The following is a 27694-nucleotide window of genomic DNA, read 5'->3' as shown; positions in this document are numbered from 1 at the left end:
CCTGACTCCTAATGTGGTGCGGGCAGTGGTAGAGGAAGGGGGCAGGGGAGCAGTCACCCTGGGTGCCATCTCTGAGGGGGTGACAAGAAGGTACCCTGCGGGAGGCTTGCCCCACCGCCCCCGGGTGCAGCAGCGCAAGCCACTGCCATCATGCCGCCACAGCCACATGTGGAGAATCCCTCTGCCGTCGCAAGCAGAAGATCCCACCACTGTCCGCACGGCACTCGAGTGGCGCTGTCGGAAAAGAGCCTGGCGGCGTATGTACAGCGCTGCTATGTACAGGGCACACACCGCTGGTCAGTTTGCCCTGCCCCCAACACCCCACACTGGGTGTCGCTTAGCCTTCCTTTGCCCCTGGGTGTGGGGGCTAATGTGTTTGGAAGTGGGATGCTCAGTCTCAAAGATCCCTCTTGAACCATAAAGGCCTGAACGATATTCTCCAAGTCCTTCACCCTCAGCCCAGTGAGAATAAAAGAAAGTTTTAGCATCTTCTTTGGAGCTTCTTAGATCTACATATCACAAGGGATCTCAGTATTACAGTGCCGAGTGCTTCCAGATGACTGGTTTATTGAGCATTCATCCTGACTCATTTGCAGGAGACTAGATCCTGTAGTGGCAAGAGGTGCTTTTGCATGCTTCCCAATGCAGTATTGCAAAAGTCCTATCTTTTTTGTTGGGAAAGGTTTTTGTTGTTGTTGTTGCACAGTGCTTCCCAATCAAGTGAGCGCAATTATTAGTTTACCATTATGTGACTGAATCCCATTCGAAAATAAAAGCAGCCTGGACGTGGCCTTAAATACAGTTGTTCAGGCAGCTGGGTGGACAGTGAACTATAGAACAGGATTGCCATAGTGTGGTCACATCTGGTCACTGCACCCGTGCATTCCTTAATGGGATGTACCGGTAGTTCCCACCTAGCCAAGGAGGGGGAAATCAAGCCTTGGATGATTTCTGACAGTGGTGGCTGCTGCCCACAAGATCTGCTGCAGCTGCAATGTCAAGGAGCATGGCAAAAGAACAGTCACAAGGGTGTGGCCATGTTGTTCTGATTTTCTCCCTGTAAAGCACGAGCATTGCAATTTTAAAAATAGTTGGCACTTAATTAAACTGAAAAGCGTATTAACTTTGGTTTGCAAGTGGTCTCTGCTTCTCGGCTGGGAGAAAAGTTACATTCTTTCCCACCTGTTCTGGTTCTCTCCACATGCTCCTCCTTTGCAACCAAGCAGGGAGCACGGAAACATTGCCGTTTTGTCAATGCATGTAGCCTACAGGATTGCAGCCTGATCTTAAAGCTGCCATGCAGAACTGCTAGCAAGAGACTCCTTATACGAGAAAAGGTTATTTTCCCCCACCCAGCTTATTAATTTCCACATTTCTTTTCCAGGATATGGAATAAGGTGGATGGGTATTCAATGGACTAGACAGGAGTCAGCAAACTTTTTCAGCAGGGGACCAGTCCACTGTCCCTCAGACCTTGTGGGGGCGGGACTATATTTTGAAAAAAAAAATGAATGAATTCCTATGCCCTACAAATAGCCCAGAGATGCATTTTAAATAAAAGCACACATTCTACTCATGTAAAAACATGCTGATTCCTGGACCGTCCGCGGGCCGGATTGAGAAGGCGATTGGGTCACATCCGGCCCATGGGCCTTAGGTTGCCTACCCATGGACTAGGACCTGGGAAACCAGGGTTAAAATCAACCATGACACTCGCTGGGTCACCCTGAGCCAGTCACACTCTCTCAGCCTAACCTACCTCACAGGGTTATCAAGAGGATAATATGGGGGGAAAGGAGACCCACAAATGCCACCTTGAGCTTCTTGGAGGAAAGGTGAATTGGATAAAAATATAATACTGATAAATAAGGAATAGTAGTAATAATAAACAGTCTCTCTCCAGTCTGTTTGCTTCTGATTTTGAATTGGGGGGGGGGTGGAATCATGAAGAAATGCCTAACCTAAAAATCAAAGAAAAAAGAACATGGATTAAAATCGAGGAATTCAAGCCTACAAATAATAGGACATGCAGGTCATAAGCAAAGAATTATGGGAACTATGCTTTGTTAAGAGTCTCTCAACAACTATCAGCACCTTTAACAAACTACAGTTCCCAGGATTCTTTGGGGGAAGCCGTGTCTCTTAAAGTGGTATAAGAGTGCTTCAAATGCATAGTGTGAGCGAGTCTTCTTTCTTTTTTCCCCCCTACAAAAAATGAATGGGATTCTGAAATGGAAAAGAAGAAGCCTTGCACACCTTTACATGTGCATCCTGCAAATCCCCAGAACTTAAGCAGCCCACCCCATAGCTGCGCTGACCTGCTGTGATGGGGGAACTCTGCCATCCATGCAGACTTTGCAGGGTCAGGAGGCCCCTTAGGATCAAAGTTGTTAGGAATGCAAAGAGCAGCTTCAGCTCAGCACTTGCAAACCACCAGTGAGCAGCCAGCAGCAGAGGCACCAGGAGGTCAGCTGCAAGTCAATTCAGATTAACACTTACAAGCCAATCAGGACAAAAATAGAGTTAATCTACTGGTTTGAGCCTCCAAACAGGGTGAATCAGAGGTGATTTGGCTCTCAGTGCACGTTGAGGAATATGAAGAGAATTAATGCAAATATTTAAATCTGTGCCCTCACTTTATTGGATTTTACTTTCATTGTCAAGTCGAGGGGGTGTGTGCTTCCAGAGGTGGCGAGTGCTCAATAAAGTAAAGTAAAATCCCAAATCACCACCGGCTTGTTAGGCCCCAGTTTGAAAAAATGCAAAAATCAAGACCCGCTTAGCCAAATGCAGACTACCAGCTATATGTCAGGTGCCAAGCCAAGAAGATTTGACCTTTTGAATCATCACAGGTCAAGTTCAAAAAAGGGGTTCTGTCTAAACTGGAGAAAAATAGGATGCTGGAGTAGATGGGGAACTGTTAAGATTCAGCAGGGGTTTTCTTCTATTCTTAAGGATCCTTGTCTTGCGTCACATATACAACTATATGCTCAAAGGCCCTCCCTCACTGCAGATATTGGTGATGTGTGTATAGATAGCAAGGGAGGGGTGTGCAATAATAGGGTGGGGCTAATTAGCATGGTCCTGCTCCACACTCCAACACTGTTCAAAGAATTCCCAAAGAGGGCAAGCATCACCTCTCACATCCTGTGAAGGCCACCTTTGCTGTGAAGCCATAAGTAGTCTCAGGAGTGCCAGCTTGGCCCTGCGACTGTGGGTGTCTAGGGTTGTGGGTGCCATGCAGCGTGCATGACCCTGGTGCCAAATTTTGTGGGTGCCCAGCCCCTTCATGGGACATTTTGTGGGTGCTCGGGCACCCAGGGCCCCAGACAGCCAGCAACTATGAGGAGCCTCCATGATACACACTTTTTAAAAAGACTTTTTGCAGTTATGAAAATGATGAGGATATGCACCAAAAAGCGTGTGATAAACCAGTGGTTGACGAGAAGGTGTATAATTCCCCTGCAAGCAAATCAGAGCAAATGCCCAATAAACAGAGGGCATATTATAAATTCTGCACAATTTGTGCAAAACAAATCAGGACGACTGCTCTGGAGAAGCTGTTATCCTTAAGCTGTTTAGTCCTCATCCACAAATGAGACTAAGGAACATGCACTTGCTATTAGTCATCTATCGTTACCATTGCCACTACCCACCCATTCGTGTCTCTGCTGTTGTTGAGATTTATACTGCAAGTCCTTTAGGGTCAGGGGGTTCCCTTTTCCCCTAGCTTGTGCATACCCACGTTGGAGGAAAACAAATACGTTTCCTTCTCTTGAGTTTGTAGTTAATGTTATGTGTTACTGTAAACCACACGAGGGCACTGTTTGTCTAGCAATCTGGCCGCACTTGTTCGTAAGCCTCTTTGTCTACGTTAACTCCACCCCTATAAGCTGAGCCATTTTGTTTATCATTCATCCCTAGCTTGTTGAGACAATATGTCTTCTGTTTCTCACTCTCCTCACTATTCATCCTGTAGTTTCTTCATGAATAAAGCATTTGAACTCCAAGAACTGCAAGTGATTATTCCAAACTACGGTAATTCCATCAAGCTGCAAGGTCTGCTAACAATCGATGTCAGGAAATCTCTGAATTGCCTGGTTTGGAATACAAATTTGGCATGTTCATAGAGTACACCCGTATCCTGATTGTGCAATTTCAATTCGTTCTCCATCTCAAATGTTCATCTGAACCAGAGAAGTGGGAGGCAACATCTCTGCTATAGGAGAGAGGTAGGGAAAATGGGAAGGAGGAAGAGACCTCCCCTGACCCCACCCTGGTTTTAGGGGAGATCTCGTGATATGTCTCTGGAAACTGGTGCTGCTGGTAGCAGTGCTTCTCTGCTATTAGTGGAGGTGGCAGGGTGAGATGGGAGGGGGGTGGGGACGGCCCAACCATGAGACAAGGTGAAGCCTCGTGGACGGCAGAATCCCCAGGTTCAGCAGATCCTGATGTAGATCTTTATTTGGGCATTGGGCCGGCCCTGGAGGCTTCCACACTCGTGGGCTGGGCCTGGGTCAAAGGCACCTTTGCCTGGAAATGTGCTGATCTTATGGTGCTCTTCTAGAATGGGGCAACACTTTTTTCTAAGGAGGTTTGGTGGCTTGGATTAGGGGTGGGGCTGGAAATGGGAATTCCCAGCTCCAACAAGTGGAAGGGAGCGAGGAAGTAACCTGAAATAAAATGGAGTGATCTTCTGCAAGTGGAACTTCTGCCAAGAAGATTCCTCTAGCTGATTATCCCCCTGCCCATCTGCATAACCCCCACTTTGAAGGGTCAGGTGGGAGGAGGGGAAGAGAGAGTTGTACAAACTATTTTTTACTCATGCAACCATTGGACACAACTCAATAATAAAAGCATACATTTTATTCAGATGTTGCCACTGATAACAGATAATCGTTGGACTTGACAATCTTTGGACTTTATGACAATAAAAACATACAGAAGGTTAACAGTAATATGATATTGCCACCAGGAACTGTGGTTTGCAACTTTTTGATATGATGATTAGTTTTATTATATATAATGTTATGTTTCTTTACAGCCAGTTACGTGTGTGTTGTGGTACTCTGAACATGATTTACGTAACAAGACAATTGTGGTGTGTGTTGACCTAGTCATTTGCCATGGCTGTTTCTATTGATATAATTTATGTAATTAATGATGTAATTAATGATGTAATTTATGTAATTGATGATATTAATGATGTTACATATTAATAGTTTGATTATTGCAATATAAACAGTGGAGACAGCAATGACTATTTAGCAAGTGGAATCTATTTATGATTAATTTACACTGGATAAATCTTAAAAAAGCGAAGAAATACTAATGAAGATGGAAAAAACTTAATGTACTAGATCTCTACTAGTTGGATATTATTGTGATTATGTTCCTTTAAGAATGATAGATTCTAATTGCCTGTACCTATTGATTATTACTTAGAATATCTTTGATTGACCCTACTTATTTCTTCTATAGATATCCTGTGTTGTCTGAATTACTGCAAAGAAGGTATCCTTTCTTGTAACACATAGGTGTTTAGGTAATTAATGGTGTTGCAATCTCGTAAGATTAATTTATATTTTTATGATCAATATTAGGGAGTGGAGACCGCAATGACCATTTGCCAGATGGGATCCATTGATGATTAAGCCTCATTGAAAAAGTTTGATAAAGTTGTAATAGTTTATAAATGAAGATGTGGAATACTTAACTTTTTGGATTTGTATCGGTTGGGTATCATTGCAATTAGGTCTCTTTAAGAATATTTAATTCTAATTGCCTGCACCTTCCCTGTTGCAGGGATTGCTCCTATATAGTTTAGCTTCAATGATCATTCATACGGAGCATCTCTGACTGGCAACTTCTGCGTTCCTGTGGACTATTTCGTCTGAAAAAATCTACTGAAAAATCTCCTGGAAACCTTGTCGCTGAAGAAGCCCAATCAATGGGTGAAACAAGGGTGTATCCTGAGAACTGGTCTATCATCAGCTGCCTTATTGTTACTAAGTGGTTCTGTTTGTTACACTTTTAAGACATAGGACTATGCAGAAGGAAGATATCAGTATGAAATGGCATTGCCAACAAGAACTGTACATTGTAATTGTTGGACTTGACAATCTTTGGACTTGACAATCTTTGGACTTTACGACAATAAAAACATACAGAAGGTTAACAGTAATATGATATGTTATTGCCACCAGAAACTGTGCTTTGCAATTTTTTGATATGACGATTACAGTTTTATTATATATAATGTTATGTTTCTTAACAGCCGGTTATGTGTGTGTTATGGTATTCTGAACTGATAACAGATAGGCATCAAAAACAAAAGCAACAGTGCAAAAAAGGCTCAGTACAATAAACAGCTATCCTATCCATATTCCTTTCATTTTTCTGTCCAAAGAGCTGTCATACAATTCAGCTGGCTCAGATAGAAGGCAGGCATACCTTCCCAATGTGGACAGATGCAAGCCTTTAAACTACATTCCCCACAGCTGAGTATTAGGAATGGCAAAGCTTGTGTTTCGCATCCCAGAACTCTGATTTTTCCATGCTGAGATTTGTCATTGCTTGTGTCAAATTTAGCAAATACTTCGGCATTTACTTAATGCAACTAAAAGGAAACTACTCTTACTATTAGAAGCAATATTCAACCGTGCTGTTTAGGAAGGACCATAGCTCAGTGGTGGAGCATCTGCTCTGCATGCAGAAGGCCCCAAGTCCAATCCCCAGCATCTGGAAGAAGCTCACTGTCTGAAACCCCAGAGAGCTGCTGCTAGTCAGTGTCGACCATATTGAGCTATACTTGGTATAAGGCAGCTCCCAAAGTTCTGATGAAATGCTATTTTCTAGCAGAACAGCTAAAATGCATGGCAAGGCTATAATGGTTTCATGTAAATTGCACTAGTGAAGCCAGTGCCTGGAAGCAGCTGCTATCTGTGATAGAAAATATGTTTGGAGATATATACTGTGTGTGTGTGTATGTGTGGTGAAAGAGAAAGACAAATGATATATTTGGCTGCACATTTGCTCTCTGCTTCTTTCTCTTTTGTTGGCCATTTGTTGTTGCCCAAGTAGGACCCAGACACAACACCCCAAGCATTTTAAAGCATTTCACACCAAGATGCAAATCAGTGGCTCTTGCTCCATCCCCATTGCGGATGCTCACTGGAAACTCTTGCCTGTCAGCCCTTAGAATTCAGAACTCCACGAGGTCATCGCTAGTAACAACCTTGATGGTGATGTGACCTGGCATGTCATAATCTTCGCGACTCCCTCTGTCCTGGAGCTGGAACTTCTGAAGACTTCTGGGGTAATTGGGTGATACTGAGATCCGCACTTGTCCCATGAACTTGTCGCAAAGGAGCCCGCTGTGCCAAACCTACAGAGATAGGAAGGAAATGAGAAATAATTGCTGCTAGATGGGCTGGCATTCTCCTCCCCATGCACCCCTCCACCTTCCCGCGATTGGAAAGGGTCAAAAGGTCATCTGTACAAGTCCTCAATTGGAAGAGCTCTCCTCTTTCAACCTCGCCTTGACCTCTGTGGGTTTTGTGTATCACTGTTGCACAGATGGGAAAGATGCGTCCCCAACACAGCTATGTGCTGCTGCTACTGTTTAGAGGTTCCCTCCCGCAGCAAAGCGGTCTTCCCTCTTATACGACAACCGCAGAGGATGCAATTAACAAAGACATACAGACGTGTGTGGTGCATTTTCACACCCCTGTTCTCCGTTCCACGCTAGCACCATTGCTGCTACTGGCAGACTGTTACTGACAGATTTGCCCAAGTAAAAATGCAGGTTTAGTATATCTAACCACATGCATCCTTTGTTATCCTGATTTCCTCTCACTTACCTTCTCTTCATATATACACATACAGAGTATACAAGGCCCCATCTGCACTGGAGTTCCACTGGCTTTTTAAAATGCATGTGTTTCATACAGCCATTCCTATCACATGTAAATCTACTTCAGTCATACCTTGGTTTTCAAACAGCTTTGTTCTCAAACATTTTGGCTCCCGAACGCCGCAAACCCAGAAGTGACTGTTCCAGTTTGCGAACTATTTTTGGAAGCCGAACGTCCGACAGGGCTTCCGTGGTTTCTGATTGGGTGCAGGAAGCTCCAGCAGCCAATCAGAAGCTGTAGAAGCTCTGTTGGACGTTCGGCTTCCAAAAATAGTTCGCAAAAGTACGACTGTAGTATCTTTGCTGTGTTGTTTTAGTGGGATTGCTTTACTGCATATTTTAATTATGGATGTTTATAGCTTAAGTTATATACTATATATGTATGTGTTATATTAATATTTTGTTATATATATTCTAATAATTGCCTTTTATACTTGTAATCAGTTTAGAAGGCTGTTTTGCCATTGAGTGGTCTAAAAATGAATAAATAACAACCAGAATTTACCCATCACAATATACCTGCTTTTTTAAAATGTACTACGGTGGCCACTTGTAATTTGAAGAAAAAGCAGTTAGGGATTCCCAGTCCAGATTAGAGCCACACTCCAGTTTCCTATTGAAAAATCGCCCCGAGCTGTTACTAAATGCCTCTGGTAGTGTTTATGGCAAGCTTTACAGCAGAAAACCATTTGGACGGAGGGCATTCTAGAATGAAGTTTTGCGACTGCTTTTTCATCCCCCCCCCCAACTGAAAAATTGGTCTGTTTAAGCACACTTTTACAAAAGTATATTTATTGTAATATACAGCAGGCTGTGAATGTAACAAGTAAGTAAATCAACTCTGTTGACCTTCTGTAGGACTGAGGATACCCATAAAACACACTTGGGCTGTGTACACACTATGCTTTTAAAGCACATTCAGAGAATTCTGGGCACTGTGGTTCACCTCTCACAGAGTTACAGTTCTCAGCAACCCTTAATAAACTACACTACTCAGAGGGCGATTGCTTCAAATGTGCTTTAAGTTATAGTGCGTACACAGCCTGAGTGATATTGAACCAGTTTTAATTTAGCCTTTGAAATATACTCAGAGTTGAGTAGTAATTTCATGCTCTTTATTTCATCTCATAGGAACAGTGATTGAATTTCCCCCCAAACTCAGGCTTTATATACATTATTTACACAATGATTGGTTGATTATGTTTCCCTCCTGGAGCCTTATTGGGCTGCTGCTGCAGGCCAATCAGTTGTTGCATTCTAGGATTCTACCGGCCTAATAGGTTGATAAACTTCCTCCTAGGGTCTGATTGGGCTGCTCCCGCAGGCCAATCAGGTTGTTGTATTCTAGGCTCCTACCTGCCTATTGTTCTAAGATTCAAGCTTAGTACATAACAGTCTTGCTTAAACTGTTGACACGAGAAAAACAATGGTAGGGGAAAGAGTACCCCTTGGAGGAAGATAGCTTAAAAGAACATAACACGTCAAAATCAATAAAATTAAATGAAAAATCCCTATTAAATGCATGCACAATGTCCCACACATCCAAGGCTATGGTCACATGCCTCAAGATTTGGTATGAAGGCTCATACAATCATCACCTTGCTGAAACTAAACAGGTCTAGGTCAGGTTAGTGTCTGGGTGGGAGGCTGTTTGGGAATCACCTCTAATGATGTATTATTGTGCTTTCCATGATCCATTAAACTGGAACCTGTATTGTTGGAGTTCTGTTTTTATTATATTGTTTTAGGTTGATTTGTACTATTGTACACTGTTCAGAAATGCTTAAACTTTTAAGCAGTTTAGAAATACTTTAAAATAAAATAACTAATGTCTGCTACCCTGCTGTGGGTTCCATAGAAATTTAAGAAAACAAAAGGAGAAGGAAAGAAACTAGTAGAAAGCAGGTACAAGTAGGAATGTAATAATTTCTCTTACCTGGACAACAATCGGGCTCGCAATGTTCCTCTGGTAGAAAATGGCTTGTGTATTGAAAATAGCACTGAGGGTGCTCTTCTGCACAGGAGAACGAACTTTCTGATTCTCACACTTGATGACAATGTAGGGATTTGCTCCTGGGAAAAGACAGTGTTGTTCCACTTTCATCATCACCATCATTCATTTAATGCAATATAGACACTTTGCCACTACACAAATTCAGCCATATACCAAAGAAACATAGGGACTAGCCACCTAAACATTTTTGCTAGCACAATGGAACTTTCCCACCCTCTTCTTTCCCTGTGCACCACCCTGCAACTCCTAAATCTGTTTCAGATTCACTTTCCTTCCATCATGACACTCAAGGTAGCATACTTTCCCAGCCAAGAATGGACTTAGTTTCAGCAACGTGGCTGCATCACATGGCCTCAGACAATGCCCTGAGATGCACGGTACAAGAAGATGCAACTGGTGAAAAAACAGGCCAGCTGGACAGCTCACTGGGGTGGGTATATCATTATTAATATCATTATATATTTATTTATATATCCCACTGTTTTCCCCTGACAGGACTTAAGGCAGCTTTCATATAAAAATGAGAGCGGCTAAAAGCATTGGGGGGGGGGCAATAATTTAAAAGTAATTAAACATTTATAGAAGTAAAACTAATATACACATATAAAGTCTATTAAAACCATGCAAATAAGAACAGCATGGCACCAGCCCTTTCATTAAAAGCAGCCAATTCCCAAAATCCTGTTGGAAGAAGAAAGTCTTCACTTGCTGGCACAAGGACAACATTGAGGGAGCCAGTTTAACTTCTCTAGGAAAAGAGCTGCAAAGTCTGGGAGCAGCCAGTACTGAGGCCCTCTCCGATGTCCCCATCACTGGGCTATTTTTTAAGGAAAAGCAGCAAAAACTACACGGCCAACGTCGCTTGTCATATGTCCAGATTTCCCCGGACCTTTCCCTTCCAATTTTCACCCAGACACTCCTTCCGCCTACAATATTCTGATTATGTCAAAACTAGGGCAGGTTGAAATGAGGGAATACGGTATTTCAGATGGTTTGGACTGAAGCAATGTCAGGCTTTACAGGAATATCACAACCATATTACTCCACTGCTGAAATAACTGCATGGGTTGCCAATTAGCTACTAGACTAAGTTCAAGGTGCTGGAATACAAAGCCTTATACAACTTGAGAACAGGACACCAAAAAGTCACCCTATTCCATACATTGTCAAATGATCATCTCACTTTGTCAACTGATCATCTCAAGGGTACCCAGTAGATACCATCTTATCACAATATTGGAATTAGGTCTTTAATGTGGTGACACTCACACTCCTGCTAAATATTTGACAGGCGCTTGTTGAAGACTTTCCTCTTTCAACAAGACTTGTAGGTGGAATTTGTTGTCTATCTGTATTGGACTGGATTTTGATTGAATACACATAATTGTTTTTGCTGTTTTTAATTGTATTGTATTTATTTTTTTTGTTTTTAAGTTATTTTTATATGTGCAATTATTTTAACTGGTGTGTGTGTGTTTTACATATGCATAAATCGCTCTGAGGTGCCTCATGGGGAGCAATTCATGAATGATATGAATAAATAACAAGGTGCTCAACAGAAATTATAGGAAGCTTACAATTCCTAAGCTTCAGGAACAGATGAAAGGAGCCTCATACACCATTAAAAAGCAGAGGTTCATTTTGTTAAGTCAGGAGCCATGCAACCTTCAGCCCACGAGAAGGCAGTTATTGCAGATGCATAAACTAACCTTGGACAATGTCTTTGAATGCTACCACCACAACAGGGCTTTTCAATGACAGCCAGACATAAGCATCTCCTTGTCTTGATCATTTTCCTCTTGAACAAACACTTTGAACAGGCCTCGCACAAGAAGAGGGGAAAATAAAACCATGACCGAGTTGGCCACTGGAGTGTCTTGTCTTATTGCTCAGTACTGATTAGATTAGAGGATGTTATGGCTCATTGGGTCTGAAGTGGATTTCTTTTAAATTTTACAACCTGGAAGCAGCAAGGAATAGGTAGAACTCTTGTTAAGGGGGATTTATAAGTGCTCTGGCCAAACACTGCTGTCCTTTGACATTTAAAATGCTGCGTGAAATCACACTCTTTCTGAGCACATGGACTTGATGGAAATGAGCTTCTGGTGGCATCATGTGGAAAAAGGAGAAGGGTTGGCCTTTTCAGCAAAACTTGTTTGGGTTCCTGGTGTGTGTGTGTGTGTGTGTGTGTGTGAGAGAGAGAGAGAGAGAGAGAGAGAGAGAGAGAGAGAGAATATGCAGGGCCTCAAACTCACACCTGCCTATCATTAAGAGCCAGTGTGGTGCAGCAGTTTAAGTGTTGGACTAGGACCTGGGAGAGACCAGGGTTCAAATCCCCACTCAGCTATGACACACATTGGGTGACCTGGGGGCCTGGAGTTGTGGCATGTTAGACTAAGAGGCAAAATCACCCAGTGAGCTTCATGCCTGAGAGGGGATTTGAACCCTGATCACCCAAGTCTTAGCCTGATGCTCTAACCACTCACACCACGCTGCCTCTCATGTCATGGCTCTCAACCTGCCCATATATTAAGATCAACAACAGAAACCCTCGTTGTTTGTAGGCCAGCAGGGGAGATGGTCTTTTCTGTGGTGGCCCTGTGGATGTCAAACTCCTGAGAAGGCTCTAGCACTCCAATGTTTTCACATACAGGTACACAGAGGACTAGCTGCACAGCTAATCCAGAAAGGGAGAAATCACAGTAGTCAGAAAAAATGGTGGTGAAATACCAGCAGCAGTGAGGGAGGAGGAACAGTCGTGCTGAAAAAAGTGGATATTCACACAATGGAGAGAAATTTCTCTCACGGTTGAGTTTCTTGGACCTGAAAGTCAACACTGGCAAATTATTCAGAATATCCCTGCTAGGCACTGAATGCCATTTTGCTGTTCACTGACTACAAGTACTAGATGTAAATCTAAGTAATAGGCTTTTAAATATCCCTGTGCTCCACGTGGCTTGGTGCTTGCAAATCCCATACCCAGCACTTGGCAGCCAGAGGTGTTTGTTTTATTGATCTGTCAGCACCATAGTAGGAGCTGAGAAATAATCAGTCCTCTCAATCCGTCCGCCTCTGTCACACACACACACACACCCTTCGGGAAATGTGAAAAGAAAAATGTTTCATGTGTGTGTTGGGGGCAGGGGAGGAAGGCTCTAAAAATAATGATTTAGCAGCCTGAGCTGAGAAAATTCCACTGCTTTTTAAGAGGCTCTTCTGCTTTTCTCTTTTTATATCGACCCCTTTGTTTCTCTGTTCTGCTAGGGCTTAGGCAAACACATGAAGCCATTGCAAAGGTTGCAAAATTTATCAAATGCCAAAAAATTAACAAGTGTCTAAATCTGGTACTGCCGTTGAGCTTGAGGCCGCAGGCCAGATGACCTTCCTCCTGCCACTTCCGATTGGCCTTGCTTCGATATATACATGCATACATAACATCTGGATGCTATGCTGAATGCCATTTATGCTTAAACTCTTTCAGAGCATTTGCAGAACACTGACTACTGGTATTTGTCAAGGAAAACTGCCAAGGAGTCTCTGGCTATTGAAATTGTTCCAAGGCTGTCAAAGAAGGTTGGCATAAGAAGTTGAAAGGCATTAGGAGCAACAGCAGCTGAATTACATGATGTAGATTTCCTCTCTGTTCCTTTTGAACAAACTATGTTATCAGTTGGTGGATTTTAAGAAATTCGAAATAAGGTGATGTAAGTCATATGGCCAAATATTGATTACTCTCATTTATCATTCATTCAGTATGAAATTACATAAAATGTTACTAGAGATGTGTCTGTGTGAGAATTTCCAAAACTCAACAAAAGCTATTTTGAATATGCATTCTTCACATATTATCCCACCTCTATGGCTTTTGACGTTTAAATTAGGCTAGCGAGCAACCCAAGCAACAAATGGCTGAAAAAGAAACCTGCATAGGTTCCAGTGCTTCTCTAGTGTCAAATGTCCAAAGACAAAGTACAGTTAACAAATAGGCAGCAGAGGGCGCTGCTTGACTTTCAAGTGAGTATCTCCCTTTCATGTATGCTAAGTTTAAAAGGAGCCTGAGAAATTAATCAAGACTGGGTTCAGACACACGGCTTGTCCACACTTCCGCTTGTCTCGTGCTTTTAGTTTGTCCCATGCTTTCTAGGCATGTGTTACTATTATTATTTGCAGTCAGCTGTTGCCTCTTCAATGCTCTATTCAGCACAGACTGCCCTCTGCCACCCCGATCTACCCAAACAGCTAACATGAAAGGAGAAGAAGTGCGTGTTAGTCTCTGGACAATTCCAATGCACATGATCATCTCATTTCATGAAAACCACGGGGGAGTGAACCCAGGAAGTGGCTAGAATAAATTGCAAAAGGCCCCATTGAGTGCTTATCCATTCTACCACTTACTCCTGGGAAAACCTGTGTTTTAAGTTCTGACCTGGGGCGCCAATTTGAATGAAATATTGGGGGGGGGGGCAGGTAAGCCGTGCCCTGCATTATCAATCACAAGATGTGGCACACACACACACACACACACACACACACATTTGAATGGCAATGGCCATCAGCTTTGGAAGGGCCAAGCCCCCTCAAATATTTTATTGGCTCCTATGATCAGAACAAATGGGTTTTCTGGAGGAAAGTGGCAGGACAAAGGCAAAAACACTCAGACATATGCATTCTAGGCATGGGACAAGTGGCAGCGTGGGCGAGCTCAGAATCACCTTGAAACAAACCTTCCATTGCCCAGAGCTAAGTATGGACCATAGATGGACAGGGCTTTTCTTCAGATGGAAGTCACCAGAACTCAATTCCTGCACCTCCATTATAAGAGGACAAGGGAGGCGTTCATGGTGAGTTCCAGCACCTATTTTTCTAGAGAGATAGCACTGTGAATGAGTGTGTGCCTTACAAAGCGAAATCCCAGTCCACCTGAAACTGCAATTTTAGGTCAGGTTTAGATATCTAAAGTTCAGACTGCAACATCTGACTTTTAGCTTCATTCCAGGATTTTTAATATGTTTCATCTCTGTGTTATTCACTAAGTCGACAGGAATGATTTCCCTAAGAACATGCTGTACAGCTCTCTTAAATCTTAGTTCCCTTTCTTAATCTTAAGCTCACCTGCTAGTTTTATCTGACAGCACAGTGTTTCCGTAGATTAAGAGAAATTGAATTTTAATGTTCAGGTCATCTGAATAATTTACTAACTCAGTACAAGAACCACAAAGACTTTAACCCTTTGCACTTACCGATATATGGGTCCTGACATCTGAGACGTGACACAGAGTGGACTTTGACTTGGGACACCCTCGCAACGAAGCCACGTAGGATGTCCAGGCAGGCGCCCCTGGGTCGATGCAGTGTAAGCTCCCTGGAACACCAAGACAAAATGTATCAGGTAGGAATGACTGGTGGATTAATACCAGATTCTATATGGAATATTGAACTTTTGCCTCCCTTACTTTGATGCCACCAGATACTTTGATGCTTATGGACAAATAATACAGTGTTGTGGGTGATTAATTTCAAAGTATTACAAGTGGGGAGAAAAGTTCTTCATTGGGGATGACACCTTAGAATAATATTTGAGCATGGTTTTTTGCTCCAAGGTGTTAGGATGACTTTTTGTTGGGACAATATTTAAAATACATTTGCAAACATTGTAGGTTTGGCGTTTTGTTTCCTTGAGAAGGAAATGGGGCAAGATCAGCGGTAGGCATTTCTGGTATTGCATGCCACAAAATAATACAGGTGTGCTGTGGAGTCTTGCCCACCCCTGTCAATCTGATGTTTAGCTCTGCCCTCCCAAAAATATTTTTCTTGATTTTGCAGTAATACATGTCAAGTGAGCACATTAAAATTTGTAGAATGAGAAAATGAGGACATCCGTCCTCCTTGCCTCCTCTTGCCAGAAGCCAGGTAAGTATTAGCCTTTTTTATATTCTATTATATGATCTTCAGTCATGTTTGTTTACTGTCTCTGTCATTCCTTCAAGAGGGTTCTTGCATATCATATCATCGTAGTTTCCATGAACCAAAGGAGACAGGACACACATGGGCATAGTTCTAACCAAGTCAGGAAGTCCAGATCTGTACTGATGCAACCAATATGGTGTTCTCCATTCATGTGCAATAATAGCCACCAACCGGGCAGAGAAAGTGTCTGGTTTCCAACCTACCCTGTACTGCTGCTTTATGAGTGATTTTTCCCTGCAAGTGCTAACCACCTATAATAATAATAATAATAACTTTTATTTATACCCCACCCTCCCCAGCCAAGGCCAGGCTCAGGGCGGCTAACAAGCAATAATAAAAACAAGTTGAATGAATACAACTTAAAAACAAGATTAAAATACAAGATTAAAATATTGAAACATTAAAATATTAAAATGCAGCCTCATCACAGGAGGAGAAAGGAAAAAGGAAAAAGAAAGAGGGGGAGGGAATTAAATTGGCTCCAAGCCAAAGGCCAGGCGGAACAACTCTGTCTTACAGGCCCCGCGGAAAGAAATCAGATCCTGCAGGGCCCTGGTCTCATGAGGCAGAGCGTTCCACCAGGCTGGAGCCAGAGTTGAAAAGGCCCTGGCTCTGGTTGAAGCCAATCTAACTTCCTTAGGGCCTGGGACCACTAGGGTGTTGCTATTTATGGACCTTGAGGGTCTCCGTGGGGCATACCAGGAGAGGCAGTCCCGTAGGTACGAGGGTCCTAGGCCGTGAAGGGCTTTAAAGGTCAAAAGCAGCACCTTAAATCTGACCCTGTACTCCACCGGGAGCCAGTGCAGCTGGAAAAGCACTGGGTGAATATGCTCCCATGGCAGAGACCCCGTGAGGAGCCTCCCTGCAGCATTCTGCACCCGCTGGAGTTTCTGGGACAGCTTCAAGGGCAGCTCTGTGTAGAGCGAGTAGTCAAGCCTGGAGGTGGTTGTCGCATGGATCACTGTGGCCAGGTTGGGGCAGGAAAGGTAAGGGTGCTACCCACCTTATTTTTATGACTGCAAGCCATTTTACATTGTTTCATTATTCGACTCTAAAGCTGTAAACTATCTGGGGGCCTTCGAAGGGTAATAAATAAATAATAATAATACTGTAATAGTAATAATCTCCATTCCTATAATTTGAATCCTACCCTCTGTAGCAACAGAATACAGTGGTACCTCAGGTTACATACGCTTCAGGTTACATACGCTTCAGGTTACAGACTCTGCTAACCCAGAAATAGTGCTTCAGGTTAAGAACTTTGCTTCAGGATGAGAACAGAAATCGTGCTCTGGTGGTGCGGCGGCAGCAGGAGGCCCCATTAGCTAAAGTGGTGCTTCAGGTTAAGAACAGTTTCAGGTTAAGTACGGACCCCCAGAACGAATTAAGTACTTAACCTGAGGTACCACTGTACAAGCTTCCTCCATCTTCTATGCCACAGCCCTTCTGATATTTGAAGATGGCTATCATAACAACTCTCTGGGCTCATCCTAACTATGACTTGTCTAACCACTTTCCACAGGGGAAACCTGGTCTTTACCATTGAATCAGAGCAAACATCAATGAGGTTTTCTGTGATTTGACGTTTGCTGTGATTTAGTTCTAAAGAACAGGTTTTCCTGAGAAAGTGGCAGGGCGAACAGAAAAAAAATCTGACTCATGCTTTCTTACGCATGGGAGAAACAAAAGTGTGGATGAGCCTCATTCTTCTCCAGGGTAAGCATTTCCAACTCCCAAGTCTTGATTTCCAGGTGCTTGGTCATCTTTGACACTCTCCTCTGAACATGTTTGTCGAAATTCTTCTTAAGTTGTCATGCCCAGAACTGGACACAGGACTCCAGGTGTGGTCTGACCAAGGCAGAATAGAACTCTACTACTCCTTTCCTTGATCAGGACACTATATTAGTGTTGATGCAGTCTAGAATAGCATTAACTAATTTTTTGCTGCTGTATCATACTGCTCACCTATCTGAAGCTACTAAGACCCCCCAAATCCTTTTCATGTGCTCTGTCAAGCCAGGTGCCCCCCTCCCATCCTGTTTTCTGCATCCTAGTACTCCTGCCTATGTGTAGAACCTTGAATTTGTACCTACTGAAATGGGACTTTAAAAAATGGTTTTGGCCCAGTCCTTCAATATGTTAAAGCCACCCTGAATCCTGATCCCTCAATTCCTTCAAATTATTTGTAAAGATGTTGGACACCAGGCCCCACAGCACCCCACTTGCCACTCCTCCACCCCAAGATGAACCATAGGTCCCAGCTGTCCTGATTGTGCAGAGCACCTAAATACGAGCAGCTGCTCATGTGCAGGTGTTATTTTTAGCCCCAAGAGGATTTTTAGTCCTCTTAGCCAGGCACCCCACAAGTTAAGGGCCTTGAGGACCCTGAAGCTGGTGCAGATGATCCCCTTGAGGGGACATCCAAGTTGACGCCTGCTGAAGAGTCTCTCGAGCTGTCAGAGGAGGAGGCAGAGCCACCCACATCCTCAAGAATGTTGGTGTCAGAAAGCTCCAAGTCTAGCCTGAAGAGCAATGGCATAACATGTGTCTACAACCCCAGAGCCATCACGCTAGTCATGAGTGAGCGATCACTGGAGCTCTTTCACTAACAGCAGCAGTGATTAGGACGTGGTCTAAAAAGACAGCGTATATAAGGCCACCCTCTTGAGCCCCCCACTTGCTGGAAATAACATGGGGCTCTGGCTCCCAATTCCCAGGTCCCCACCTTGCTGAATTTCCTGCAATATTCACTGTGTGCCTCATATTTGGACCTAGACTATTTTCTGTGATTGAGATCAGCTTGTTTGGACTGTGCTGCTCCTGCGAGCCTGCCTTCAGTGCTTTGATGAGAGAGACTCATGCCTCCTGGGTCTGGGATGCTAAGCTCCTGAGGGCACCCCTGGAGCATGACCAGAGCTGAGCATACAAAAACATGTGCCTATTACAGGGAATTGCAGTCAATACAGAAATAGACCATACACTATGCTACAACAGCAGCAAGAATACTCATCGCAAAGTATTGGAAGACACAAGACCTACCCACCTTGGAAGAATGGCAGATGAAGGTGATAGACTATATGGGACTGGCAGAAATGACTGGCAGAATCCGAGACCAGGGGAGAGAGACAGCGGAAGAAGATTGGAAGAAATTTAAGGACTATCTTAAGAAACATTGCAAAATTAATGAATGTTAGAATGACGTTGGTTTAGAAATTATGTGGTTTCCAGCTGTAATGGGTAAGTAAAAAGAAAAGAAAAGTCAAAAATTAAATGAAAATTAAGGGAAAGGATTTGCTGAATTAATTAATTAGAAATTGGAATACAGAAAGGGGAGGTATGAGGAAGTCGGGGAAGTAAGTTATAAGAAAACAAGGGATTGAAATTATACTTGTTTTTACTTTTGTCTGTTAGAATTATTGTTTGTATTATTGTTTGTTTTGTTTTTATATAATTTTTGAAACTTTAATAAAAATCTTTTTTTTAAAAAAAACAGAAATAGACCATACACGAGTAAGGAACAAACACATTTCTTCTATGAGATATAACAAAGAAATGCTTCTCCCTTTTGTGGTCCCATGACAAAAAGATAGTAAGACCCAATTTAAACTCTGCTGTAGGAAATAGCAAACACCCCATGCCTCATTAAAAATGTGTGCTCAGCTACTAAGCATGGTTCATTAGCATGTCAGCATAGCACGCTACAGATTCTGCAACATTTCTTCTTTTCTTCTGTTATTGAATTTTTAATGCAACATTCTGATTGCAAGAACAACCTGGATGTGTGCAACACTGCATAGGTATCTTCCTCTTGAGCACTCTGCATTTAAGCCAGTCCTAATTCTTTAGAAGCTGGGAACACAAAGACCATGTGATATGAGTGTTCAGAATATCTTCTAGGCACAGCCCATTAGAATCAAATGGGACCTCACTGAGGACACACCACTGTTCTGATATGGGGAAAGGAGGCATTCTCCAGCTTGATAAGAAGTATATCAAATCTGTCGTGTTCCACTGTTCGACCTAATTTGTATCTGTACACCAGGAAAGCCACTGAAAATATAAATGCACCACAAGGAAGAACACTTTATTCTAATTGACACTTATATAAAGGAAAAAGAATGATAAACAATAAATGATAGTATCAAACACCAGTAGAAAGGCAATCTTGCATCCTTTTGTGAGTGGGTGTAGAACTATTTGCTACTGTGTGGAATCTGGAGGTGAACAGAATGCATCTCCACCCCCAAGGCAGCTTCACATTGAAGAATGCTCCTTGGGAAATATTGCAATCGAGAGAAATGAGAGTGGTTGTAAACTGGCACGGGGCAAATGCACAAAGGTCGCATGCAATGTGATCACTGAAACCACAGTGAATGTCATCCTCACAAGAAATGGGTGCACCCCTTTTCGCTGCCATCATGTCAGTCCTTTTGTGAATGGGTGTAGAACTATCTCCTACTGTGTGGAGTCTGGAGGTGAACAGAATGCATCTCCACCCCCAAGGCAGCTTCACATCGAAGAATGCCCCTTGGGAAATATTGTAATCGAGAGAAATGAGAGCAGTTGTAAACTGGCATGGGGCAAATGCACAAAGGTCGCATGCAATATGATCCCTGAAACCACAGTGAATGTCATCCTCACAAGAAGTGGGTGCACCCCTTTTTGCAATCATCATGTCAGTGCTTTTGTGAATGGGTGTAGAACTATCTCCTACTGTGTGGAGTCTGGAGGTGAACAGAATGCATCTCCACCCCCAAGGCAGCTTCACATCAAATACTGCCTCTTGAGAAATATTGCAATTGAGAGAAATGAGAATGGTTGTAAACTGGCACGGGGCAAATGCACAAAGGTTGCATGCAATGTGATCACTGAAACCACAATGAATGTCATCACCACAAGAAGTGGGGGCAGCCCTTTTTGCTGCCATCATGTCAGTCCTTTTGTGAATGGGTGTAGAACTATCTCCTACTGTGTGGAGTCTGGAGGTGAACAGAATGCATCTCCATCCCCAAGGCAGCTTCACATCGAAGAATGCCCCTTGGGAAATATTGCAATCGAGAGAAATGAGAATGGTTGTAAACTGGCACGGGGCAAATGCACAAAGGTCGCATGCAATGTGATCACTGAAACCACAGTGAATGTCATCCTCACAAGAAATGGGTGCACCCCTTTTTGCAGTCATCATGTCAGTGCTCCCCACCGAAGTGTGTTGTACATCTGTCTCACTCATCATCACTCTTTGAATCTTTTGCTTCCTTGGTCTAAGGCAGATGAGCATGTTATTCATGCAAGACGGGGAGAAATGGGAAGGGAAAATTGCCGTCATCTTCAAGTAGTCGTAGTACCTGAGCTCCGATGGCACATCTGTGAACAGCCTCAGAATGAATTCAGCTTCTGTATCAGGTCTGAAGGTGGTTGGGATCAGGACATACCGGCCTTCCTTGAGGCACAACTTCGAAAATACCATGCGATTGTCAATGTACATGGAAGTTGCCATTTTCTCTTGCACTGTCACTTTATGCATTCGATACTCTCTGTTGGCCTCAACCTAGGGTTTGAAAGCAGATTGAGTTGCATAGCATAGAGCATTCTAACACAACATGAGAGTGAAGTAGATCCTATGCTGTGACTTCAAACAGGCATAAAGATAAAGATAGAGCAGGGGTGGAGAGCAGAGGTGTTTTTTGTGTGTTTTCACTTGCTCTGTCAATTTGAAATGAAGAACAGAGTGTCTCAAAGTGCACTAAGGATTTCGTTTTTGGTATCAGAACTGAACTGAGCTCACGGCCACGTTGTACAAAAGCCTGCTACATGGAAAAGGTCACCCTGCGAGTAGGAAACCTGTGCCACTCTACTATAAATCACTCATAGATGTACCAGTAGATCCTGACCTACCTTCTGCCTATGTCTACCTATACCTATGCTTTTGCTGGGAGTGATGCAGCAATGCTTTGCAATAAGCTAGCTGAACCAGCATGTGTGCAAATATGTGTGTGGCACTGATTCCTTCTGTTTTAGTAACTACTTACTGGTAAAGTAGATTACCTCCCTTCAGGCCTTCCTGCTTCTTCTCTAGTAGCAGGTTGTATGTGTTTGGCCTGACCCAGCAGGCTCTTCTTATGTTCTTATGCTCTTACCAAACTCCAACAGCTTTGGCATGCAGCATGGACACCTACCTTGAAGATTTCAAAGCCAATAACCAAGTTGTCCCCTTTCCCTTCTCTTTTGTAAACGCGCTTGTCCTTCTGCTGCAGGCAGATCATCACTTTGTCCTGCGGCTTCTTGACATCAAAGACATACTTAAAGAGAAGGAAGAGGAGCACAGGGTGAGGGGAGGGCTGTGGCTCAGTAGCTGAGCAGCTGCTGCTGTAAACAATGCCTGTAGCTGAGTTGTTAACAATGGATTATCACAGGATTGGGATGCTGCCCGTTCCAAAGTCCTATGCACGGCAGTCAGTCCACAAACAAATGAACGTTATGGGAATTATCATGCTCACAAGACCTGTCATATCCTCCTGGGTTAAATCCAGAGCTCCTTTTTAGTCCTGTACACTTTCCCCCTTAAACTGCATTGGGTTGGGAATAGAATTGTGCCCCTATGCCCTGCCCTTCAGCTTCACATCTTCAAGGGGCAAACACCAGTGATCTGTGCCCTCAGTTTTTGCAGGATATAGGCTTCATGTAGAGAGCAGACTTGACCTTCACAAATAACATTCCGAATGCCTCTAATATAGAACAGATCAGATCAGAATAGAATAGAATAGAATAGAATGATGAAGATCTTGGAAGATGATGATGATATAGAAATGGAACAAACTAGATTTATGGGTAATCACAGGATAAAGCTATCTAAATCAGAATTAGACTAGTACAGAGGTTTTCAACCTTTCTGAGTCCATGGCTCCCTTGACCAACTACATTCTTTCTGCGGCACCCCTGTGGGGAGCAGGAGCCCAGTCATTTCACCTCTTGCCTGCAGAGCTGGCAGCCTCTCACCCTTTTTCAAACACCCTCCTCCCTTGGGGAGTGTTCCCCCAGCATCCTCTCCTCTCCTTGGGAGTCCTCCGGGCAGCCACTGCTTCCACCCCTGGTCTCTGAGCTGCCCCTCCTGCCCCAAAGAGAGGTACCTCCTCATGCTGCCTCACAGGAGCCTAAGCAGAGGATGCCCCCAGCCTTAGTGGACCAATGGAAACTGGCCAAAGGTGAACATGAGGTCAGCACCTTAACTTGGGAGGCAGCAGTAGCAGCAGCAAGGCAGCTGCAAACAAACAGATGTGCGAGCCTTTGGGAGACAGAGACACAAGAGGGCATTAGAGGAGAGAGGGAAAGAAAGAAGGACAGAGGCCAGTGTTACCTGCGGCACCCCAGACCATCATTCAAGGCCCCCCAGCGTGCCACAGCACACTTGTTGAAAACCACTGGACTAGTACTTCCACCCAGTATTGGCAAACTGGCTGTGATGCAAAAACATAAAGCAGTTTTGGGAGCAGTATCTTCTTCCTGCCCCTAAATCTGAAGCTGAAAGGCATGGCAAGAAAACTGTTGGCTCAGCTTTGCTTTGCTGCATAATTATTTCCATATAAGTTTAACACTGGTGAGGGGGAAGCAAGTATAACTGTGCTCTAACCTGTGGGTTTTGGAAGAAGGTCGCTGCGTTATTTAAGCAGCCCCCAGCGCGGTTTAACATTGGGTCTCGATTCTTTTTCCACTCTCCACGAATCATTTTCTTTTCCCAGGTCTTATGTATACTAAAAAAGGACGTGTTCACAATCCGGCAGACATCAACATCGGTGAAGTTTTTGCACCAGTCTTCAAACGACATCCTAACACACAGAGTAGAAGAAAAAAAATACAGTTGAATTTCCTGTGGACAGATAACACATGTGTTTTGGGGCACTGTGCTCTTGCACAAGTCACATGACTTGCATGGGAGTGCAGCCCAGAAGATGAACATCCTAGTTTTTCACTGGAACATTCTGGAGGGTATGGTGGCACCATTCACAAAACTACAACACAAAACTACAACAGAAATATCCATGTTTTCAAAAGTAGGGGCTCCATGGCTTAGCTTTTGAAAAACAGAGGGTCCACAGTACTTAGCTAACTGGGAGCCACTGGCCTAGAGAGTCGCAGGATTGTGGCATAGGACATGGGCAAGGAAAGGATTTGAAATGCACAACACAGACACACACACACACACACTGTGGTGCACTTCAAATCCCTACCCTGCATCACTCCGTGGCTTTCCAGAAAAAGAAAAGAAACAAGTAAGAAAAATGTGGGATGTTCAATGCTCGGGACATCTCATTTAGTCAATATATTTAAAAACAGAACAATTATTATTTAGGTAATTTAGCAGATGTGAAATACAACAGAAACAACCAGCCCCGCAAACTCACCTGCTACACAAGCATGTATCTAATTGGTAGAAACAGCACTTTCCCTTCTGCTGCTATCTCTCTGACTTAAGCCTGCACTAAAAGGTGGGGCATAGCTACAGACACAGGCATGGGGAATACCGCACTAGTTTTACAGGTTACAATAATGCTTGCACTTCTGTCCCATTTTTCTGATGCTCCTTTCACCTGTGGTGTTATGGAACTGTGGTTTTTGGACTGATATACCAGCATGTCATGCTAACTTTCATTCATCCCAGTGGGCGTGGTGTGGCACAACAAAGAATGACAACTGTACCTTGCTACACCCCCACCCTTTCTGCACATGCATCCTTCTGTTTCCCCATGATTCCTTCTGGATAACAGCAGGGAAAAACTGTATGCTGGTATGATGCCACTGCAAACTTTGTCACTTCCCTCCTGCGATTTTGAGGGCTAAGGAGGCTGCAATTTTGCAGGAATTAAATGACACAGAAATGAGCATAAAACATGCACTATTCTTCCATTAGTTTTCTGCAAGTAGCGTTTACATTGTATAAATGTGGGAAATTAGCAGCCAGATCTAACAACACCTATTATTGCAAGTTAGCAAGAGATGGAGTTAAGACCACAGAGCTGAACTGCTGATAGGCAGAGACTCAGACCATAGAAATATAATTTGGTAGAGAGGGCTCTGTGCAATGTCATTTTCTCCTCTCTTGAGCGGGCATAATTGAGGAAGTATTTACTGTTTCTTCTCTCTCTTTCTCTTTGACCAGTAATGGGAGCAGACATATATCTAACTATTCCATTCTCAGGCACATGCCTGAGGCTGCTTATACTGTAAATATAAGTATTTTGTCTGCATTTACTTTACTGCTGTTGAGAATGAAGACTAAGACTAAGAGAAAGTAAATCATATTTTAAACTGACTTCTCAGTCTGTTGTCTTATTTTCTGTTAAGTGGAGTAAGAAATGGGGAGCCAGCTTACTTTGCAGCTGGGCTTAATTAAAAGAAGGCACAGCCTAATCCTATATGCTCTCCATTTTTCTGCTAAGGATAGGACTTTAAACTCTGTGCAGTATATGTTCAACCCACAAATGTGGGTTTCTGGAGGAGTAAATTGCAATTAATATATCCTCTCTTACATTAAAAAAAACCATCTAAGCTCAACCATAAGCCACTTCCCATAAACAGGGAAGTGTTGGGGAAGTGGAATAAACTGCCAAGTAAATGCAGCCATAGAGACAGAAGTTGTTTGCTAGAGCGACTGAATGGCAGAAAGGTGCTTGGTTGGGCTAGACAGCAGAATACTTCAGGGGTGAGAGGAGGGGAAAAGAGGGATATCTTCAAGGAGTGGGTTGGATAGCAGAGATGGAGGGTAGAGAGATGGGCAGAAGTCAGGACTAGCATCAAAGTTTGGCATGGCTGAGTATACACCAAGGGCTCTCAACCATTCAGAGGACCTCCTAAAAGAGCCACCAGGATCCACTGCATTGAGTAAGCGGACTCACTGATGAGCAGTATCTTGCCAAGGCCCTCCAAAACCTGGAGCTGAAGCTGGATGAAATGGGAAAGTGGTGGTGCTGGAGGCTGGAGCAGTGCCTCCACCCTAATTTCCCTCTTCCTGCCTATGAAATGTTATGGGCCTTTCAGTTGTCTTGACATATAAATGGCAGGAAACGAGCAGTGCTGCCTTAATGAGACCACTTCCATTACTCACCAGAACTCTCCGTCGTTTTCAATAGTGAGTTTTAATTTCTTCCGTTCTGCTTGGCTCACCTTTTTCCACTCCTCTGATCTGAAGGGGAGGAAAAATGTTAAATCAAATAGCTCTTTCATTTGTATAAACATATATTTAAAGGGAAGAGCCATAAGGTGAGTGGTAGAGTATCTGCTTAGCATGAAGATAGACCTAAGTTTAGTCCCCAGCATCTCCAGGCAGGGCTTATCAGGTTCATTGTCTGTCAGATTCATTGGTCTATTTTCAGGGGCTGCATGTAAAATTGTTTCTTAAAAAATGAGGTAGAATGACATAGTGGTTAAAGTGCCTGAATAGGACCTGGAAGACCAAGTCCCCCCCGGCCATAAAACTCACTGGGTGTGAAGATAAAATAGGGAGGGGGAGAATCATGTATGAATGAGTGAATGAATGAATTTTGGGTTGACTTCCCTGGAAAAAACCCTCTTTACTGCTGAATCAAAGCAAACATCAATCCATAGGCAATCTGACTGATGTTTGCTCTGATTCAGCAGTAAAGAGTAGGTTTCCCAGGAGAAAAGTGGCAAGATGAGAGGAAGTGTGGAAGAGCCCACTTGTGCCTGTGTTTGCATGTGTATACATCATTTTGGGCACAAGTGGGGGATCCCATCATGGTCTTCCCTATAAAACAAGAAACCTACAAAACTAGCATATCAGGGAGAAGACTATTTTACAACCATTTTCCTGGGTGCCCTAGTTTTCTATCTCCAGGCTAATGATGATTCTGCAGAAGCAGAAGGAAATAATTTGTAAGGAACACAGACTGAAAATACATATATTTGCCCAAATTATTTCCTTCTGCTTCTGCATTAACATGAGTTAGAAAACAAGACAAAACCCACTGGTCCCACTAGCTAGGGATGATGGGAGTTGTAATCCAAAAACAGCTGGAGACCCAAGTTTGGGAATCCCCGCTCTAAATGGAGCCAGCCACCACCATGTTGCCTCTGTCTTCATGTATCCCTTGGAAATGTTTCCACACTTGAGAGTGTTTCTTTTAGCGTCTGCACCTGTCTCAAAAAGTGACAAGCATATCCTAAATATCAAAGCATGCTTTGCTTACGAATCGCTCCATGGACCGTTCCATTCGCTCTTTCCCCAGGGGTTTCTCAACCTGATCATGAAGAGTTTCTTCGTCTTTTGCCATGGCACGCGCTTCTCTTCCAGGGGCATCTTCAGGATTTCTGTCACCGAGTAGGCATGGCCTTTGACCAAACCCATTTCAGTCTGTCCCTCAAATTCATCAGAGGACAAAGGCTGCGGCGTAAGAAAAACATGAATTAATGCAGGGATTTCAAAAGTCTTTGAGGAACACAGAATCTAGTATTTCCTTCTTCTTAAGTAATCCTCTGGGTCCCTTCATCAGTTTTGCCCCCCTGACCCCAGTATTGTTCTGACTTTAACACAAAGTCCTATGATCCTCGAAAGCAAGGGTGGTGAACCTCTGACTCACGGGCCAATTTGGCTCCCAATGCCCACCTGCCCCAAATCTGACTTTATATGTGGCATCAGGGCTGGGGCAGGTAGAGACATAGCTGGCTCAGCTGCTCAACCAAGCTCCCCATAAGGAACTTTATCACACAGCCCATCGCTACAGAAAACTAGCTGGAGGTCACTGCTGATCAGCACTGACTTCGAGCCTGCTGGGCCAGCAGTGCTT

The 27694-nt window shown here is 43.5% G+C and overlaps 1 protein-coding gene across 3 annotated transcripts in view; it reads right to left on the bottom strand.

Annotated features, from left to right (window-relative positions):
* Window positions 1-4963: 4963 nt before the first annotated feature.
* Window positions 4964-27694, bottom strand: part of CAPN6 (calpain 6) — a 52304-nt gene continuing 29573 nt past the window's right edge. The window contains exons 5-12 of one of the 3 annotated variants that reach the window (XM_081897346.1): window positions 27098-27291; window positions 25996-26073; window positions 23524-23719; window positions 22073-22195; window positions 21242-21444; window positions 15170-15291; window positions 9852-9988; window positions 4964-7387 (exon numbers count right to left, since the gene is read on the bottom strand). In XM_081897346.1, coding sequence (XP_081753472.1) covers window positions 7205-7387; window positions 9852-9988; window positions 15170-15291; window positions 21242-21444; window positions 22073-22195; window positions 23524-23719; window positions 25996-26073; window positions 27098-27291 — 1236 coding nt within the window. In that variant the 3' untranslated portion in view covers window positions 4964-7204. Of the gene's footprint in view, window positions 7388-9851; window positions 9989-15169; window positions 15292-19466; window positions 21445-22072; window positions 22196-23523; window positions 23720-25995; window positions 26074-27097; window positions 27292-27694 lie in introns of those variants that run through there. The other 2 variants (XM_081897345.1, XM_081897344.1) reach the window with 2 other exon arrangements.

This window comes from Podarcis melisellensis (genome assembly GCF_964234715.1).
Source record: "Podarcis melisellensis genome assembly, chromosome: Z".
NCBI lineage: Eukaryota > Metazoa > Chordata > Lepidosauria > Squamata > Lacertidae > Podarcis > Podarcis melisellensis.
The sequence above is the reverse complement of the archived record's forward strand: the minus strand, read 5'-3'. Positions and strand labels throughout refer to the sequence as shown.